General features: G+C 42.7%; 1 protein-coding gene across 1 annotated transcript; it reads left to right on the top strand.

Annotated features, from left to right (window-relative positions):
- The first annotated feature begins 792 nt into the window (after positions 1–792).
- On the top strand, positions 793–11216 carry MYOZ3 (myozenin 3). The gene is made up of 5 exons (XM_018555585.1): positions 793–871; positions 5979–6133; positions 7626–7830; positions 8916–9087; positions 11036–11216. The coding sequence occupies exons 1-5, from the start codon at positions 793–795 to the stop codon at positions 11214–11216; spliced, it is 792 nt and encodes a 263-aa protein (XP_018411087.1).
- Positions 11217–18776: the final 7560 nt, after the last annotated feature.

Genomic DNA, 18776 nt, shown 5'->3' with positions numbered 1-18776 from the left:
GTTCCCTGCAGCCTCTCTCCTCTTCTGCTCTGGCAATAGAATGTCCCTTGGTGTATAGTATGTGATGACTCACAGGTCCTTAGACTGCTGGAGCGGAGGGGGAGTGTAATGTAAGCAGCCAGGAGCAATAGCCAGATTGCTATTGGCTATTTTAATTTGAAATAGCCAATAGCAGATCGGCTATTGAAACCCTCCCACTGAGCAGATGAGTGGAGAGAAAAAGTTGTCTCTTAGTTCCGCTCCTCTGCTCAGTGGGTGGGTACAATAACCAGCCTGCAATTTGCAATTTAAAAAAGATGGGGGGGTTGCCATGGGAGGGGTGAGTGTTTGAAGCTGCGCCCTAGGCAGCAGTACGCCCTAGGCGGCTGCCTAGTTTGCCTAGTGGCAGCACCGGCCCTGGGAGTGAGGCTGAAGGGACCGGCCTAGCAGCCAGGCGGGTCTGTGGTTCAGGTATTTCTTTTTTTTAGTTTAAATCGTAGATTAAAATGAGCAATTAACCCTTGCAATACGGGGGGGCGGGGGGGGGGGGGTTTATTTCTGTCTGGAGTTCTTCTTTAAAAGGCAAATACAATGAATAGTTTATTTGAACCCAATAGAGATACACTTGGCTTCCTGTCTGAGACTTTACAAAACTCTGACCTATAGCCAAGCACAGACATAAACAGCTATCTCTCTTTTCCTATCCTAAATCTCTTAGATGTGCAGTTGAAATATTAAATGATCTTGTAGAAGAAAGGGGATTACATGAAATCCTTGTGGTATAATTATTCTTTTTTCTTCCTAGCCAGGAGAATGTTTCCCACGTATGCAGATCTGGTGAAGGAGAGGAAAGGTTTGGCATCTGCAATAGTTCGAGAAATAAGAGGGGAAGGTGAGCATTTCACAATCCGAGTTCTTTTGTGAATTCATAAGAAGTTGTTAAAACAAGTGTACCAGTCATGTCCTGGGTGTCTGAACATAAAAAGGGAAGGTCTGAATACTCAGCTTATCACAATCTTGACACTGCATGTATAACCAATAGTGGAATTTAAGAGAAGCAACCAAGCTAGTAGCCTGGCCATACAAAAGTTATTGAACAATCCTCTTGAGATGTACCAATAGTTATGTAGCACAAAAGCCTACCCTGACTAGATTCAAATTGAATGGATTGTTTATGTAGGGCTTCTACTAAAACGTTTTGTTATATGTGAAGGGAATTAAATAGAGATTGGTCATTCAGACTATAAGGTGTAAAGAGGCGTATCTACAGAAAATAGCACCTATGGCAAACACTGAAATTGCACCCCTTTCCAAAAACAGACACCCATATTTTAGATTAATTTACCATAATATCGCATCAGAGTCCCCCTTACATCAGAATCACCAGAGTCCCTCACTTCACAGTTCCCCCTTACATAAGAGTCACTAGAGCTCTCCTTTACATCAAAGAACCCCCTAACATTAGAGTCCCCGCTTACATCAGACTCTGTTGTAAGGGGGACTCAGTCCCCAGAGTTCCCCCATTACTTTACAGTCCTTGTTGTTCCCCCTTACATCAGAGTCTCCAGAGTCCCACCTTATATAAGCGTCCCTAGAGGCCCCCTTTACATCAGAGTCCAGTAGTAGGACACCATGCCCTGGATATGCCACTGAAGGTGTAAGGTAATCAGAGGTACAAACCACGCACAAAGTGAGGTTAACAGGAGACATTTTTAAAACATTCCCTAGTTCATTAGTGTAAATGCTTTTTTATTTTTATTTTTGCTATTAAAAAAAAGTAAATGGTTTATTGAAAACTTAATTCGATTTATTATCATAGCCAAGATATATAAATACAGTGACACCTTGGTTTACGAGCATAATTCGTTCCGGCAGCATGCTTGTAATCCAAAGCGCTTGTATATCAAAGCGAATTTCCCCATAGGAAATAATGGAAATTCAGATGATTCGTTCCACAACCCAAAAATATTCATATAAAATGATTACAATACTGTAATATAATACTGTACAAAATATAAAGAAAAATAAACCAATTACAGGTACCTTTGTGGCCGGTGTGAGAGGGACAAGAGAGAGGAGGATTATTGTGTAGGACAACTTTCACTATCACTAATGCAATCACTGCTATCTCTCGGCTCAATGGAATATTTTTCATTTCGTGAAACCTTAGCAAGGAATCTATCCAATGTGACATTGCATTTTTGTTACACAGACTCATCGCTCGCACTGCTACAGCCTTATTCGGGTGGCGCTTTTCTACATAATTTTGCTCTTATTGCAAGACATTGCTTGTATATCAAGGCATTTTTATAAAGGCATGGGTTATATGATGTCCCACCAACCTCCCCCTGAAATTCCATTACCCGAGCCTCTAAACACACAGCATTTGGTACCCAAGGCTATGTCCCACTGCTAGAATTTCCTTTTTTATTGAGCCGAGCCTAGCTTAGAATATTCTGACAATGTGTAAATAAGCTTATATGAGATACATGTATTTCTATTAGTAAACAGAGGAAAGCAACCTCTTTTTTCTACTGCCTATAGACCAGGGTTCTGAAACTCAAATGACCTGGGGCCACTGTGCATGGTTTCTTCTTCCATGGGGGCTGCATGAGCAGAGACAGCCAGGACAGAGAGAGAGAGGAGAAACAGCCAGGACAGAGAGAGAGGAGAGACAGCCAGGACAGAGAGAGAGGAGAGACAGCCAGCGGAGAGAGCAAGGAGAGGCAGCCAGGAGAGAGAGTGAGGAGAGACAGCCAGGAGACAGAGTGAGGAGAGAGAGCTAGGGGAGAGAGTGAGGAGAGAGCCAGGAGATACAGCCAGGAGTATGAGCGAGGAGAGACAGCCAGGAAAGAGAGAGAGCGAGGAGAGATAGCCAGGACAGAGAGTGAGGAGAGACAGCCAGGGGAGAGAGTGAGAGAGTGAGGAGAGACAGCCAGGGTAGAGAGCAAGGAGAGGCAGCCAGGGGAGAGAGCAAGGAGAGGCAGCCAGGAGAGGGAGCGATGAAAGACAGTCGGGGAGAGAGCAAGGAGAAACAGTCAGGGGAGAGAGCGAGGAGGGACAGCCAGGAGACAGAGTGAAGAGAGAAAGCTAGAGGAGAGAGCGAGGAGAGACAGCCAGGAAGATGAGTGAGGAGAGACAGCCAGGAAAGAGAGAGAGCAAGGAGAGATAGCCAGGATAGAGAGTGAGCAGAGACAGCCAGGAGAGAGAGCAAGGAGAGACATCCGAGAGAGAAAGTGAGGAGAGAGAGCCAGTGAAAAGAGTGAGGAGAGAAAGACAGGAGAGAAAACCAGATGGATGAGCGAGGAGAGACAGCCAGGAGAGAGTGCGAGGAGAGACAGCCAGGAGAGAGTGAGGAGAGACAGCCAAGAGAGCGAAGAGAGACAGCCAGGAGAGAGAATGAGGAGAGCTAGGGCAGAGAGTGAGAAGAGAGAGCCAGGAGAGACAGCCAGGAGGATGAGTGAGGAGAGACAGACAGGAGAGTGAGGAGAGACAGCCAGAAGAGAAAGTGAGGAGAATTAGCAAACAACACATCTGCCTGAAGCAGAACCCCTATGCCCTCAAGACCTATCTGCACCCTGTGTTTCAGACACCTCCTTGCTCCCTAAATTCCAGCATCCCTCCATGTCCCGTGCCACCACCATGCATTCAAGTTGGAATGCCAGGACTCCGTGGTTGCCCTTGTGCGCCTGACATCATGACATCATGTGTCCAGGTTTCAGCTGGCTTGAAACCCGGACATAGCACAAACAGGACTCAAAACCCGGACTGTCCAGGTGAATCCCAGACAAAGTGGCATCCATAGCTACTCCCCTGACTTCTGCAAAAGGTAAGAGCCCCCTCTCTGTTCTCGGGCCCCCCTGCTGACCTGATATGGCCCGGTGCAGGCTCAACCCTCATATAAGTGACCCTGCCATCTGTGGGCTGCAGGCCAGTTACTTAGAGACCCCTGCTATACACTCTGACCTACCACGCTTAATAGTAAATCCAGCCATAGCAAGTTCCCAGCTTCTAGTTGCATAAAAAATCTTTTTTAAGTGAAACTCAGATGTAAGACAGATTCCTTCCTTTTTCTGTTCTAAAGAAATAGCAGTTTGTTTCACCGTGTCTTTTCCAGGCTGACGTCTGAATGGGAGGGTCAGCCTTCATTATATCCACTTGGTCCACTCAATGTTCTAATAAATTGCATCTAGTAGGCATATTTATCCCACCAATAATTCAATTCCTATTGCAGGGGGTGTCTAAAATTGTTCTTCATCTTAGTGTCAACTTCTGGGAAAATCAGTGAGCCAATCACACAAGCAGAATTGAATACTAACAGAAATTACATTTCTGGTAGCATTTCATACACCAGGTTTACAACACGACTTAAATTTTTTGGCAGTTTAAAAAAATTACAGTAACTACATATTGAAAAGTAAAGATCATTTTTATTTACATTAAATTACAAAATGGATTGTGTAGCAGTTTTATATGCTATATTAAAGTAGTATTAAGGTCTGGGCGTTTGGATTTTTAAACACCACTGAATAGGATAGGGGTGAGCAACTCTCGCCCTCCAACTTTGCTTTAACTACAAATCCCATTATGCCAACCAGCAACATTTCAGGCAAGCAAAACCAGGAAAATACATATTTATTTTGCACAAAGATGTCCTTCTTCACATGTGTGCATAGAAGATGGCATTTGTTCACCGAATTTGGGATGGCCCCTTCAAATTTCGGAGGGTGCTGTTAAATTCAGTGACGCAGGATATTTATTGCTTTTCTGAGACAATCATTAGACAGGATGCATGCTGTCCTCTTCAGAGTGGAATGGCAGTTATCCCTGCGTTTTAGAAAGGTAAATACTGCCATCTAGTGACTAGACTGTGTTTAGTCTGATCGGTGTATAGAAGGACTTCTTCATACAAGAACAGATGTATCTAAATCCCAAAACAAAAATTTAATATACTGCAGCTTTCCAATCCTTAGATGTGATGCCTGTATTTGTTTTCTTTTTTTTAAGCTTTCCCCCCCTTTATTTTCATCTGGTGATTCTGCCAGTTACAAACTTCCTGTCCCAGGATGACAATGTTCACTCTACATTCTGTATCATTGTCAATAGAAGCAGGATTAGAAAGCTGAACCCCTCTCATACTGTCCATACCATAACATAGAGAGGCACGGTCCTATAGTCCTCAAACAACAATGTAACTGATAGCAGTCAGCACAGGCATAAAGTATAAAAAATTGTCAGTTCATATGATTTCTGGCAGGATCAACTTAAAAACACATAATAAAAGACATTCAATGGTATATTTAACAGACCAGGAGGAACTAAATAGGAGATGTTCATTGACAGGCTTTATAGACACTTTAATGAACATTGATTTGGACTGACACCCATTGAGGTTTATTTTTTAAGACTACCCTTGAATTTACTTAAAGGAGAACTATGAGGTGAGTGCTTTTCACTCACCTCATAGTTCTAGCCGACCTGTGACAATGAGACTGTCACAGGTCGGCTCAGTAGATCGGGAGGTGAGCGAACACATACCGGGTTCACTCACCTCTCGATCCTGTCACGGCAGGGGGGCTGGATTCCCCTCTCCCCGCTCCGATCTGCCAGCACTGACTGGTGGAATGGACGGGACGGGTACAGCTGGCTCTGCCTCTAGATAGGCAGAGCCAGCTGTCACTCACGCAGCTGGGCGGATCCCGTCATCTAAGTCGGGATCCGCTCCGGCTGCGGCGTCTCAGTATACCACGAGCTGTAGCTCGCGATATACTGAGCTTGGGGTAACGGGAGGGCGCTAGTTTGTGTCCTCCCGTTACCCTAAGGAGAACTATGGGGAAAAACACTGACCCCATAGTTCTCCTTTAAATGGAAAACTGCGGTTTAACACACTTAAAAATACAGCGGCCAGACTAACAGCCCAATGGTATTATCTACAGTCTGGTGTGCCTAGAGGCCGAGAGGTGAGCATGGCTCCTAATTTGTTTTTCCTGTTCTTGTAGGCCCTACTTTGGACCTGGGTAAGAAGGTCAGTATCCCGCGTGATTTAATGATGGAAGAGCTCACATTACAACACAACCGTGGCTCTTGTATGTACTTGGAGCGCCAGAAGCGTGTTCAGAGGTATACATTTGAATACCCATCAGATCGGATTCATGTGAGTAAAGTTTTGCAATGCTGAACTCCAAGCAAGAAAATTACAGATATGATATACATATATGAAAGCTGTCTTGCCTGCCAATTATTTGCACTTCTGTCCATCCACTTTGAGATTTGCAAAGTTATGACACACAGAACAGTTCTGTCTGGCAAGTCAGGAGACCTGCTATTCTCTGTTGCAGTTAAGCAACACTTGCTGTTCCCATCCCATCCCCCAGTTAGTGATAGGACATTGAAAAGTGAAGCAGCAGGCTACTAAGCTCATCTCTCTACTCCTAGCTACATGGCCCTTGCTAGAGCATGAGCACTGCAGCACAAATGATTGACTCTTAGTACTGCTCTTCACTCTACATGTCTGAGCTCTGCTGTACAGGGACTGCAAAAGGCTGATAGCAGGTCAAATTAAGGTACTAATACTGTTTGCTTTTTTAAAAAAAATGTGTATAATGGTTTATTAATGAATACACGCTGCAATCATTTTTATCTTTAATAAAGAAGAAAACATAAAGGTTGCCATTGCTGGCTTCCCATTATGCAAATGGTAGTTTCCTGGTTGTCTCACTGATGCTCTGGCTTCTCTAGTTTGTGTCACCAACCCAGTGCAAGTATGCACATAAAGAATTCTGAATTTTCTGATATAAATATTCGTTGCAGGTCAGTGACCCAAAAAGTATTCAAGCAATACTGTCAATATAACAGCCAGGAAGGAAGCGTGTTTAGAAGGAGCGTAGCAATAGCAACCCAGTATTAAAATGAATTGTTCTGGTCAATTCTGCAAGCGTGTTTTTCAGAGTTATTGTATTGTGTACCATTATTACAAGAAATCATTAAAAGTATCCCCTGGTCAGTATATCTCATGTACCCACTAAGGTGTAAGCATTTACCACCCATATACCCTCTTTATGTATCCCAGTGCTTTCTAACACTCACAAATGCTTATGAAAAATTGGAATAATGCAAACCCCTAGGAAGTCATTGCAGCTTAGCATTGGACAGGTTGTCAGTATTTACCATTATGGTATAGTATGTAAACCTAATCACTAAAATCTCTAGTGAGAGGGTGACATCTTGCTGTGCCTGTTTCCCAATTAGGCTCATCTGCTATCACTCTGTCATTGTTGCCCGTGGCGGTGGCCTTGTTGCAGCACATTGCGCAGCCATGGCCCATTGTTATCTCCATCATGAAACCCAGGCTGAGAAATGATCTGCAGCAGGTTGGGGGTCTTTATAGGTTTAGTTTCCACCAACCAGCATACAGTACTGCATGTTAATCCAGATCTTTTCGTTTTATCCACCTAAAATGGCGGCTGACAGAACAATAAACTTCACAGCAAAATTACATAAATGTTAGGACTCCCATCTCTGTGTAGGTCTGAATTGCAATACATACACACATACTGTATATTTGGGAAGTGGAATTCTTTTCACATAAGGTCATTTTTGTTTGGGATTACTGAAGCCATGTAATACAATGTCTCTTCATTTATCAGCCAGGTAGCAATGCACACGCCTTGAACGCTCATCAGACAGCTGTCAATGGCCTCTCTGGCTCAGCAGGAGTTGATGGGAAAGAGAACTTCCGCTCAGAGATACACATAGTCCCTGGAGAAAATCGGACTCCACCAAACATCCCTGAGAAATCTGCCAAGGTCTTGCAGATGAAGATGCAGTTGAATCCAGACATGATTGCTTCAGGTAAGTGTGAATTAAAGGAGAACTATGAGGTGTGTGCTTTTCACTCACCTCATAGTTCTAGCCGACGTGTGACAATGAGACTGTCACAGGTCGGCTCAGTAGATCGGGAGGTGAGCGAACACATACCGGGTTCACTCGCCTCTCGATCCTGTCACGGCTCTCTGCCGTGACAGGGGGAGGGGCTGAATTCCCCTCTCCCCGCTCCGATCTGCCAGCGCTGACTGGCGGAACGGACGGGGGAGGGGGCGGGTACAGCTGGCTCTGCCTCTAGATAGGCAGAGCCAGCTGTCACTCACGCAGCTGGGCGGATCCCGTTAGCTAAGTCGTGATCCGCTCCGGCTGCAGCGTCTCAGTATACCGCGAGCTGTAGCTCACGGTATACTGAGCTTAGGGTAACGGGAGGACGCTAGTTTGTGTCCTCCCGTTACCCTAAGGAGAACTATGGGGAAAAGCACTGACCCCATAGTTCTTCTTTAATACATTACAGGGTAACAGACAGGCCCATTTGACACATCTACTTCCAAGCAGGGTTTGTCCTAACCACACCCAAGATCCCTATCTAACTCTGTCTACATCCAAAAACCCTGTCTGCTCCAAAATGTTCTTGTATTTTCCCTACTCTCATCTGAAGGGGGCCTTAAGATGTTTTAAGCATTAATAGTTCCCTGTCTTAGTAAAGGGAAGTGTACTGTGCCCTCCCACCCTTTGTTTAACACGGCTATCAATTAAAGGGAGTCAACTTTGCACGTTTGCACACTGCGCTGTCCCCCTTCCTGACTGCAGTTCTGTTGCATTTGCCTAACGTATGTTATAAGTAGGGCAAGGCTTTTCATATTCGTGGGGGGTGAATAGGGCTCCTACACAATCCCTGCACTGGAGCTTGGGAGGAAAGTGCTATGCCTTAACTTTTTGTTCCAGTGAGCTCCACTGTCTCCACCACAAAAAAGTGACTATCCACAGACATGTTGGCATGACTGTTGGCATGCATGTGATATGCTGCCTCCTCTTCTTCTAATTGTGTCTATTTTAATAAATGCACCCGGATGATTGTGTTGTATATTGAGTTTCTGTTTTTCCAATACCAGGTTACTCTGGACCTTTAAAGGGGATGCCATATGAGAAGTTCAACAACACAGCCACCCCTTATTATTGCCCTTGGATTGGGGGACACTTAGTGGAGCATGTCATACCTACCGAAGAATCATTACCACCACCTCCGCAAACACCCATAAATGTCAAACACCGCTCACATAACAGGCAAGTCTATGATCCTTCAATAAAAGATGAGTCGTAAAAGGTTGCAGCAAAATAGACCAATGATCAAATACTATATACTACTATACTATACTAAACTACACACTATACTGTACTGTACTATACTATTTTAGAGAAGGAAATGCTCTTCTCAGCTCCTACATGTCTAAAACAGGTATTTTGTGACATGTTCACTGTCAACATGGAGGATCAAAGTTCAGATTTGCTCATTCACCCCTGAAAGTGATCAAGTTAAAAGATTTTAAGCTATTTCAAATGCTACTCACATCATTTACAATGGATGCTGCTCCTTGATGTTTAAAAGTTTTAGTTTCCTGCAGAATCAGCTGGTCACCTGAGCACTGGTCTTGATATCCTGTTTTAGAGTGCATCCTTTCTCAAGCAGAGTGCTCTACAGTCACCCTTGCGTGTGCTAGTAAGCTGTGTGTGTCTCCAGAAAATACACAGACACAGCAAATCCAGCTACTTCTTCCCCCCCCCCCCGCGCCCCCCCCCCCCCCCTCCCCATACACAGCAAATCATGCTACTCCCCCCCCCCCTGGCCCCCTCCCCTCCCTTCTCCAAGCTAGTAGATGAACAGTTGCTGGAGACTGCTCTGTCCTTTGTGATCTTGCACTGGACAGAAAGTGCAGGGAAGCTGGGCTGGAAGACTTGGAAGTAGCAGTCCAGAAAAAAGGTGATTGTAGTTGTTTGTGCAAAAATGTAAAGCAATGCTTTGCTGGGCAATGTTTATTTGTTTGATCTGGATTCATTATTGAAAACAAGTTTAAAAGTTTAATACTACTTTAAGCAGAGATCATATGACTAAATGCTCAGGCTCCTGTCATGGTCAACAGAAGAGGGAACCTAAATCAACCTACTTCACTAGACTGGACTGAAGAAGTCATTATGTCGCTCTGATGAAGGGTCCCTGCGAGGTTCCAAAACGCTAGCATGAGCTTCTAATGACATGCTGTGACATTCTTCAATAAACATATCAAAGAGATATTAAATTCATCTGTGCGTGTGTTGGTGACCTGTTGTGACTGGACCAAAGAAGCAGTTAAGTCATAGCTAAGTGTTAGGGTCCAGATTAATTGTATTTCTATCCAAAACGTTATTGTATTGTTTTCATGTATTTTCTGTTTTGGATAGAATTAGCAACTGTTAGGACTACTGTCAGTTCTTTTTTTGGTTGTCAATAGATTGACCAATAGGATTCTCCTAAGCTCCTTGGCTCCATTTGGCAGCTGTAATGCTGTGCGAACAGCTAAACGCTGGGAGAAAAATGTATACATCAGCCCCTAAATGTTAGACTTGGGCTAGCAGGAAGGTTAAAAAAAACGCTCCAAAAGAAATACAGAGGCTGCCATTGCTCACCACCTTTAGTAAATGCCTGGCTCTGACTTCAAGAAAATCCCAGAACAAGCATGCCGGTTTGTAAAGCCAGAATGAAATTAAGACTTCTAATCTGCATACTTGTTCCAACCTAGACCTAGAAAACACTGGGGCCATTGGATCAGCATGAAAGTCAAGAAACTTGTAAATTTTTAAGGAGAGGCCAACTAGAGCAGCCTCCATATATACATCTGCAGATTGCCTTGTGGCAAGATAAGCAGTGTCAGGTATCAGATACCAGAAACTAACATGCCACCTTTTACATGAGCTCCTACAACCGATTTAAAATGAAATAAATGTGGCTTTACAGGGTCATGAAAAGGAAATCTAGGAGGGACTTACAGAGAGTGGTAAAGCTTGTGTAACATGTAAAGGGGCTCCATCAGGCCTTACACATATGTTCAGGAGTTCTCATGCCCTGTACAACTGGTCACAATTATATTTTTGCAAAGCCTGTCATCCATTATGGCTGATTTGTTTTCATTTGCAAACATACACGTCAAATGAAATGAACAATGTTTATTGATAATGTTTTTGTCTTAATTTTTTCCAGAGCACCATTACCCTTTGGAAGTCTATCTGTAGGTGGTGGAGTAGATCCCTATAGTTTTGAGGAGATTCAAGCGGAAATTGAAGAATCACCCATTGGACAACTTATGTTCCTTAGACCCAGCTTCAACAGGGCACCTCGGGGGTGGGCAACAACCTATGTACCTGAATCAGGAGACTTGTAGACCTATTTGGGGTCGTTAGGACAATGCATACTGCTTGCTTCACATTGCTATGCTTTAAAGTAATTCATATATAAATATTTGCATTAAGTGATGAGTATGTATACACTAATGCTCAGACTATACTTTCAAGTATGTCTGTTTGATGCTAAAAAGTAACACTGCAGTTGGATAGTGGCTACTTCCAGTGCTACATCTACAGAGTCTGGCCACCCCTTTTACATAAGGCTAGGTACGCCTTCCACCTTCCATATGATAGTATTCAGACCTGTTTATAGGTCTGAGAAGGAGTAGGGTAAATGCACATCTCTCAATTTCAGAAATTTAGCATTTTTAGGAGGCTCTGGTTGGAAGCCAGGCAGGCCGTATAACAGTGGAATGTGGCACTGGAGGGTGTCTGCCGAGTATATGCAGTGCACTTAATTTTGCAGCATTGTTTTAGGTTTACTTTAATATATTGTAAAGTTAGAGCTTCGCTACAGGAAAATTAATTTTTACAATACAGTTACCCTTTACTGATTTTAACATAGTGAAGCATCAGGGGAAAACTGGGAACCTTTGACCCCAGAGGCAAACACAACCATCTAGCCCTTTCATGGCAGAGACAGGTTTACGTGGGCTAGAGAATATGTACCATGCAAAGTGGTCATGGTGCTGGACCTGCAAAGGGAGTCTGTGCTGCCAGTCTTCCCTCTAATAAATGCTGCGGCTCCAGCTCTGATTGATGTCTGAATGGTAAAGTATCTCCATTACGGACCACCAACCCGACATACATACTGTATCTTGTTAGTGCTGGCCTGTGGTGCATTTAACTTCTTGTCCCCAGCTCAGTCGTCCTCTGTCAAACATTATCATTGCCTCAGCGTACAAAGAATAATAATGTAATGGCAATCAATTTAAGGTCTCTGAAACATAAAGTTACAAAAGATTGTGAACTGGAGACAATAGAGGTATAAACGATACCAATAATTACTTGTTTTAGAATACACAAGTTTCTTATCTTCACTGGCTGAATCACCAATTGAGTTAGTGCCCAATTGGGAGTGGTTTTTTTAAATGAATAATAACATTTCTAAAAAGGTACCTCTTTAAAGGTTTGCTTACATGTGCATAGTAATTGACGTACTAAATACGTGGCATGTAGGCCTGGTTGTCACCTCCACTTTATTTTGCACCCATTGTACATATCTCTCTTGGTTCTTCTGCTGGTAATGTAACTCAGGAAATAATTATATTTTAAAGGCCCCACACCAATAAGTCCTTTTTAGACTTTTAGCCACCTTATTTTTTTTTTGTGCCGGGTACAGTGGTTGTTAGGTCATAGGGTATCAAGAGATCCTAGGGGATGCAGTAATGACCATTCATGATGTCCTGTTCACCAGAGGGAAGACTGGTTCTATTAGGGATCATGGTCAAACTGGGTAACAATCCTACATTTGTAGACCCTCCTTGACCTCTAGGCACTGAGTTTGGCTGAGCACTTTTGGGTAATGAAACAATTTTCTGGGATGGATTTTTGTGATCAATCACTATTTAATTTAAATCAACAAATTGTTGAGACACTCACATCAGTCTATGCCACAGAGGAAATGATTTCATATCAATGGCAGAACCTCACACATTCACACACAGTAGAGCAAGTTTTAGAATCTAACTCGCCTGGCAGTCTGTTTTTAGACTGTGGTCCTTTAACTTCAACTCTGGCGGGAGCTTTCTCATACTTTCCCTAAAGTAGAATATACATGGTTCGAATTTTGTATGAAAGTAGTGGTTTCGGAACGTTCATTCAAATATCTGTTGTGCAATCGACAGACAAAAACGACAATGTTCCCGAAAATCTTCGGAGCATGTTGGGAAATTCTCGACCGAACAAATTTTTAACAGTCAGTGTGGTTTTCATCTGGAAACTCAATTCATTTCAAAATAAAAAGTTAATCAAAAGGTGAAAATGAAATGAACGATAAACGGCAATTTTTGATGCCAATATTAAATGTTCCGACTGTATTTTTCTTGGGATCCTTCGTGCTAAAATCTACCTGTGTATACTGAGAGTCACACACTGCATCTAAAATTCAAACCTTTGCATGTGTGGGTTGCATGTGTGGGTTAGAAGGAAAATGTGAAATTATAGTGTGCTTAAAGTTATACTTGAGAGTTCTCCTTCACATTTTTGGCCAGCCTAACTTCTTGAAAAGGATTTTATAATACCGAACGTTTCTAATACTGTTTTGAAAAACAAATTTGCTTTCAACATTTTAATCTGGAGGCATAGCATTTGATATACCTTTTTCTATTTTTCTATTCAAAGCTTTATCTATGCTTAATCTGTGTCCACCAAGGCTATCAAATAACCATTGGAAATGAAATCCATGTACACAACTTGCATTTAACTCCTTATTTTTGTATGTGCAAACTTAAATCTAACTTTAAAGCTTAATAAAAGCGTCTTTTGCAGCTCACTGGCTATTATGTCTAATTCTATACCACTTTTTTTTACACCTTTTTACATCTTTACCTTGCCTTCCAGGCTGTTCCTACCGATAACACATCAAATGCAATATACAGAATACATTCATTACCATATTCCCCGCCAGCATTTCTTTGCTGGAAAGAAATCTTTCTGGAGAGTGGCTTTTTATAGCGAGCATCATAAAATATTGCAGCACATTAATATGACATACAAGGATGCTTGACTGGAGGCTATTTCAGAGCATTATCGCCATCTGGGACTTGTAAAAGTTTCACAAGACTTCTTTTTTTACAGTCTCAAAATGGACCATTCGATAAAATTAGATCTCCTGGCCACCTGCTCTCTTATGTTTCTTTTGCAATCCTCTATTCAGAAGCTCCCATACTGGGAAAGAGGGGTAGTACTCAGAGCCAATCAAGAGCACTGCATGTAAATATGCTGGCAAGTAACAAGCTCACATGTGGAACAAGTAGAGAGATGAGCTAAATAGCCTGCTTCTTCTTCTTCTTCTTCTTCACTACCCAGTCACAGAATGGGGAAGGGACAAGACCTGGGTTACATAACTAGAGCAGATTTCCGGCTGTGCTGTGTGGTAGGGAGGTGTAAAAGCCTGGCCACACAGAAAAGGCAATTTGCCTTGTTTTAATGGGTACAGTTGCTGTACTTTTTTCAGCGCAGCATGGTGTAACGGGGTACAACATCTCAAAATTAGTTGGGCAGAAGTAAAAATCTGTGCACGTAAAACATCCCATCAGTACTTCGTTGGGCCACGAGATGACTTCGTTGGGCCGCCTCGTGACTCCACAAGATGTTGAAAGGTAATGCGAGGAATCTGACACTGCACTGTCTTGTACCAGTCTTGCCACTCTCCGTTCTGCCCTAACATTGACTAGTCGCTGACGGCCACAATTCGCACGTTCAGACCCAGATTTTCCGCTGACAGTCCAGTCTTTAAACACTAACAACAGCTGCTCTTGAACATTTAACAAATTCTGCTGTTTTGCTGATACTCGTTCCATGGCTCCGAGCGCCAACAATCATCCCACGTTCAAAGGCTGTTAAATCGCATTGTTTACCCATATCTTCATAAACAAATCACTTCTACCATCGTTGTAAACAACCTGCTTCCCTATTTATAATGGTCTGACCCTCTAGCAACTTCAGCGCAAAATTATATCTAATTATAGCTAATTCGCCTACAAACGTCAGGTGGTCATAATAATCTGGCCTCTCAGTGTATGTATTTAATAGGGATGTTCCGATACCATTTTTTCCAAGACAAAGTACAAGTACTTTCCCTCAGGTACTCACCGACACCAATTACCAATACTTTTTCTTAAAGGGACATGTGACATTTTTTCTAAAACAATACAGACTAATGATTTTACGGCAGTTTCTCACCAGGGATACATACAGGTCTCATCAGGCCTGCATGTAGGTTTCTCCAGGGCTCGGCCGGCAGGTGCTGGGCTGAAAGGGTGGGATGGTGAGCTGAACGGGGCGGGTGCCAGTCTTATGCCAGCTTCGGGCCTGTATGTATGGTGTGGGGCTGTCCAGAGCTGTGCCTGTGCCGGGAAAGAGGAGATGTGGGAACGGGCAAGTACCGTCAAAGACAGCTACTGCCAAGTCCCCAGCAGGCTGCCTGAGGTCCCCACAAGCGTGGGACTTTAGGCAGCCGATCAGGCTTAAAAATGTAAAAGGGCCAGTATCTTCTTCCCGGCACAGGTACAGCTCTGGACAGCCCCACACAACACATACAGCCCCAGAGCTGGCACCTGCCCATTCAGGTCACCACCTACCCTTTCAGGCCGGCACCCACCCACAGAACCCTGGAGAGACCCACATGCAACCCTGGCGAGGTGAGAATTTGCCCTATTGTTTTAGAAAAAATGAATTAGTCCGTATTGTTTTAGAAAAAATGTCACATGTCCCTTTAAAAGTATCAGTAATTGCCATCAGTGAGTACATGAGGGGAACGTACTTGGTCTTGAAAAAAATGGTATCGAGACATCCCTAATGTGAACAATACAAAAAGCACACTAGCACTTTATATTATTGCACTTTTTGTATAGGGAACAACAGCTGGGTCTTGCAGTTCGAAGGACTATGGTTTTAGAGAAGGGGTTATGAAGGGCCTGGCTTAGAATTTTTCTGTTTGCCAATGTCCCAACCTCCTGGAGATGGCCGTATAACCCGACTATTTTTGAATTTCTGTGTCCCTCAATGGACAATGGGAAACAATGCTAACATAAATGTGCCCCCAGCCCAGACAAGAAGAAAGCTTTGTGAATCTATTAACTTTCTGGATTCCAGATCTCTTATAATAATAAAAAAAAAAAAAAAGCATACAAATTTTTTTTATTACTTTATTGACATTACTGTAGTCACAACATTACATGGAAGCATGATGAATCATACAATTTGTCTCTGAAATGTACCCAGTTGTTAATCATTCTGTAGAATTTTTTTGAGTGCCAGTGCAAAGTGTTCTTTGTCACAAGGTAACAGATGAGCCCCAGACGGAACAAGCCTTGTTACTAGTAAGGGCCCTTTCACATTAGGCATTTGCTTGTAAATGCTAGTAACTGAATAACATTAGGTACAGAAAGCATTTATACACCTTTAGCACAACATTAAACAAGCTTTAAGCAATTTTGTTGAAGTGGTCACATGATCCCTAAATCTGGATGTGCCAGATATTTCTTTGCTCCCGGTGGTGAACAGAGCAAAGCAAAGGTGAGAATGTGCCTGACATTAAAGTGAACTTGTTGCTTTATCCTGCTTGGGCAAAGCATAGGTTCACTTCAACAGACCTGTCCTGCTTCCCTGATGTGACCCAGGAGCCCCATTTCCAAGAATCTATGCAAATATTGACTTTGTGGAAGTCAAAGTTTGCATACTGCTAGATATACTCAGCACTCAACAATTGTTGGGTCTGGTGATTGGTCCCTAAGGCAACAACCAGTGCGTTGTGTGTATGTTGTGTGTGTAAAAAAAAAAAACCTACAAAAAAACTTTATTGAAACCTGGATAATAATGCACAGACCTAAGAATAACTGAATGGCAGAATATATAGGGAATTGTGTGGGTTCACCCTATACCCCTAAGATTGTGTTTCTTTTGGGGCACCTAGGGAGGACTGTCAAGATATTGAGACAATACTAAAGTACTGAAGGTTATACAAAGATTACTAGTGTTACTGGAGTTTCTTTGAACCGGTCACAAGCTTCCTTTAAGGGCCCCTTAGACATATGAGTTGCGTTAACATGGAGTAAAACATGCATTTTACTTCAAGAGCAGCATTTTTCATGGTGCCATTAATTTAGAATGGTACCCCAATATGCAAGTACAGTAAGTGCCAATGGACCCATGCTGCAGCGCAAACCACTACATATGGTATTAATTGTTGTGCGCTGTGTAAAAACAAAAAATAAATTAAACTCAAGTCCAGTGTTTGCACAATACCAGAAAGTACTGCAAAGCTGAAAGAAAAAAGAAATACTTTGTACAGTAAATGCTCGTCAAATGCCTTCTGTACACATCTCTCTTCAGACAAGCGTTTAAAAGCCAATGTTGTTGTGAACAGGACCTCATCAAGAAATACGCCAAAGATCCCAGTCCAGAAACAACGTCCAAACTACTGCTTAATCAGCAGCCACAGGACCAAACAGATTGAACTTGCCATGACAAAAAGATATGCAGCTATACAATGTTGTGTATTATTTCTTTAGAACAGCCCTTTAGGAAAAAAAAACTGCTCATCTACAGTAGAGTCGACGTGTATTCACAGACCAATACAGTAATTATATATTTTCTAAGGCAAAAAAAAAAAAAAAAAAAGAATCCACAGCAGAAAGCTGTGTGCCGACATAGCTAATACAGGCTGCAGACACTTTATGTTAATACTATTATCTCATAATAAATATAGGCCAAGCCTGTAAGTCATGCTGTAGGTGCGGTGACAGTGTAAACATAATATGGCTTTCTGTGGATAGGGGATTACCTAGAAGCTGGGCAAACAGTTCAGCTACCCTTCTACTTAACACCATGGATAATTAACTACATATAAAGGATAACCCATCAAGAAGAAAGCCCATGGACATGCAGCAGTTCACTTTTAAGGAAAGGTAAAATGTTTGGCAGTCAGTTGGTGTCTTGATTAAGTGTAATACTCAATGTGGATGCCACCATCCTGAATAATCTATGGTGCTGAGAGCTCATACCATCTCCATGAAGGTCTGTTATGTAGAGCTGGAGATCTACCTAGAAAGGGGCAAAAAAACGGCTAATTTCCTACTGTTGGTAATAACACAATGGCAGCCTGAACTATAATCTCTACGCTGTTACAGTCTGTTCTACAATACATGTGACAGGCTTGCCTATACCTTCCCATGTACAGAATGTATTCTACGGGAACAACCCAGCATCTTTCAGACCGATCACAATCCCAACAACACAACTACTCTAGAATGTGCATTTTAAAAGCATAAATATACCCACAACCAAAAAATGTCACTACAGGAAGAGAAGGGTTGTAATTTCTCCAAAACAGGAATGGTAGGAATCTGAAATTAAGCTTGATAAAATCAGTGCATGATATGACAGACATGAATGGGGCTGAGGTTTGCAAACAAAGCTGGCATTTACATTAAATTGGGCCTATAATCTAAACTTTGCATGAAGCTTCTTTAACAGTCTTGCTGGAATGGATAAAAAGGGGGACAAGGTTGAAAACAGGCTCCATGAAATGACTGATCCTTCTAGGTCTATGCTCCTTGCCACTGTGAACGACAGCAGGAATCCCCTAACATTCCGGGGCCAGTTGCCACTTTATGAAAGTTTTAAAAAAAAGAGAACTATGGCCCAACCTTTTTTTGGCCGTAGTTCTCCTAAAGGTCACAGGAGGACACTTACTAATGTCCTCTTGCGACTCAAAACTCAGCATATAGCGAGCTCTTGCCTGCTGTATGCTGAACGCGCAGAGCCGCATCACAGCCTAGACATATCTAGATAATATTGTCAGGATTCACCCTGATTGACAGCTGGCTCTGCCTCTCTGGAGGCAGAGCCAACTGGGCCTGTCCCCTTTCACA

Source organism: Nanorana parkeri, unplaced genomic scaffold (genome assembly GCF_000935625.1).
Source record: "Nanorana parkeri isolate BGI_ZX_2015 unplaced genomic scaffold, ASM93562v1 scaffold203, whole genome shotgun sequence".
Classification (NCBI taxonomy): domain Eukaryota; kingdom Metazoa; phylum Chordata; class Amphibia; order Anura; family Dicroglossidae; genus Nanorana; species Nanorana parkeri.
The sequence above is the reverse complement of the archived record's forward strand: the minus strand, read 5'-3'. Positions and strand labels throughout refer to the sequence as shown.

Coding starts and splice junctions, on each gene's coding strand:
- MYOZ3 (XM_018555585.1), top strand. CDS start 793: ATGTTTCCCACGTATGCAGATCTGGTGAAGGAGAGGAAAGGTTTGGCA. Junction 7,831..8,915: donor TCCAGACATGATTGCTTCAG/GTAAGTGTGAAT, acceptor TTCCAATACCAG/GTTACTCTGGACCTTTAAAG. Junction 9,088..11,035: donor AAACACCGCTCACATAACAG/GCAAGTCTATGA, acceptor AATTTTTTCCAG/AGCACCATTACCCTTTGGAA.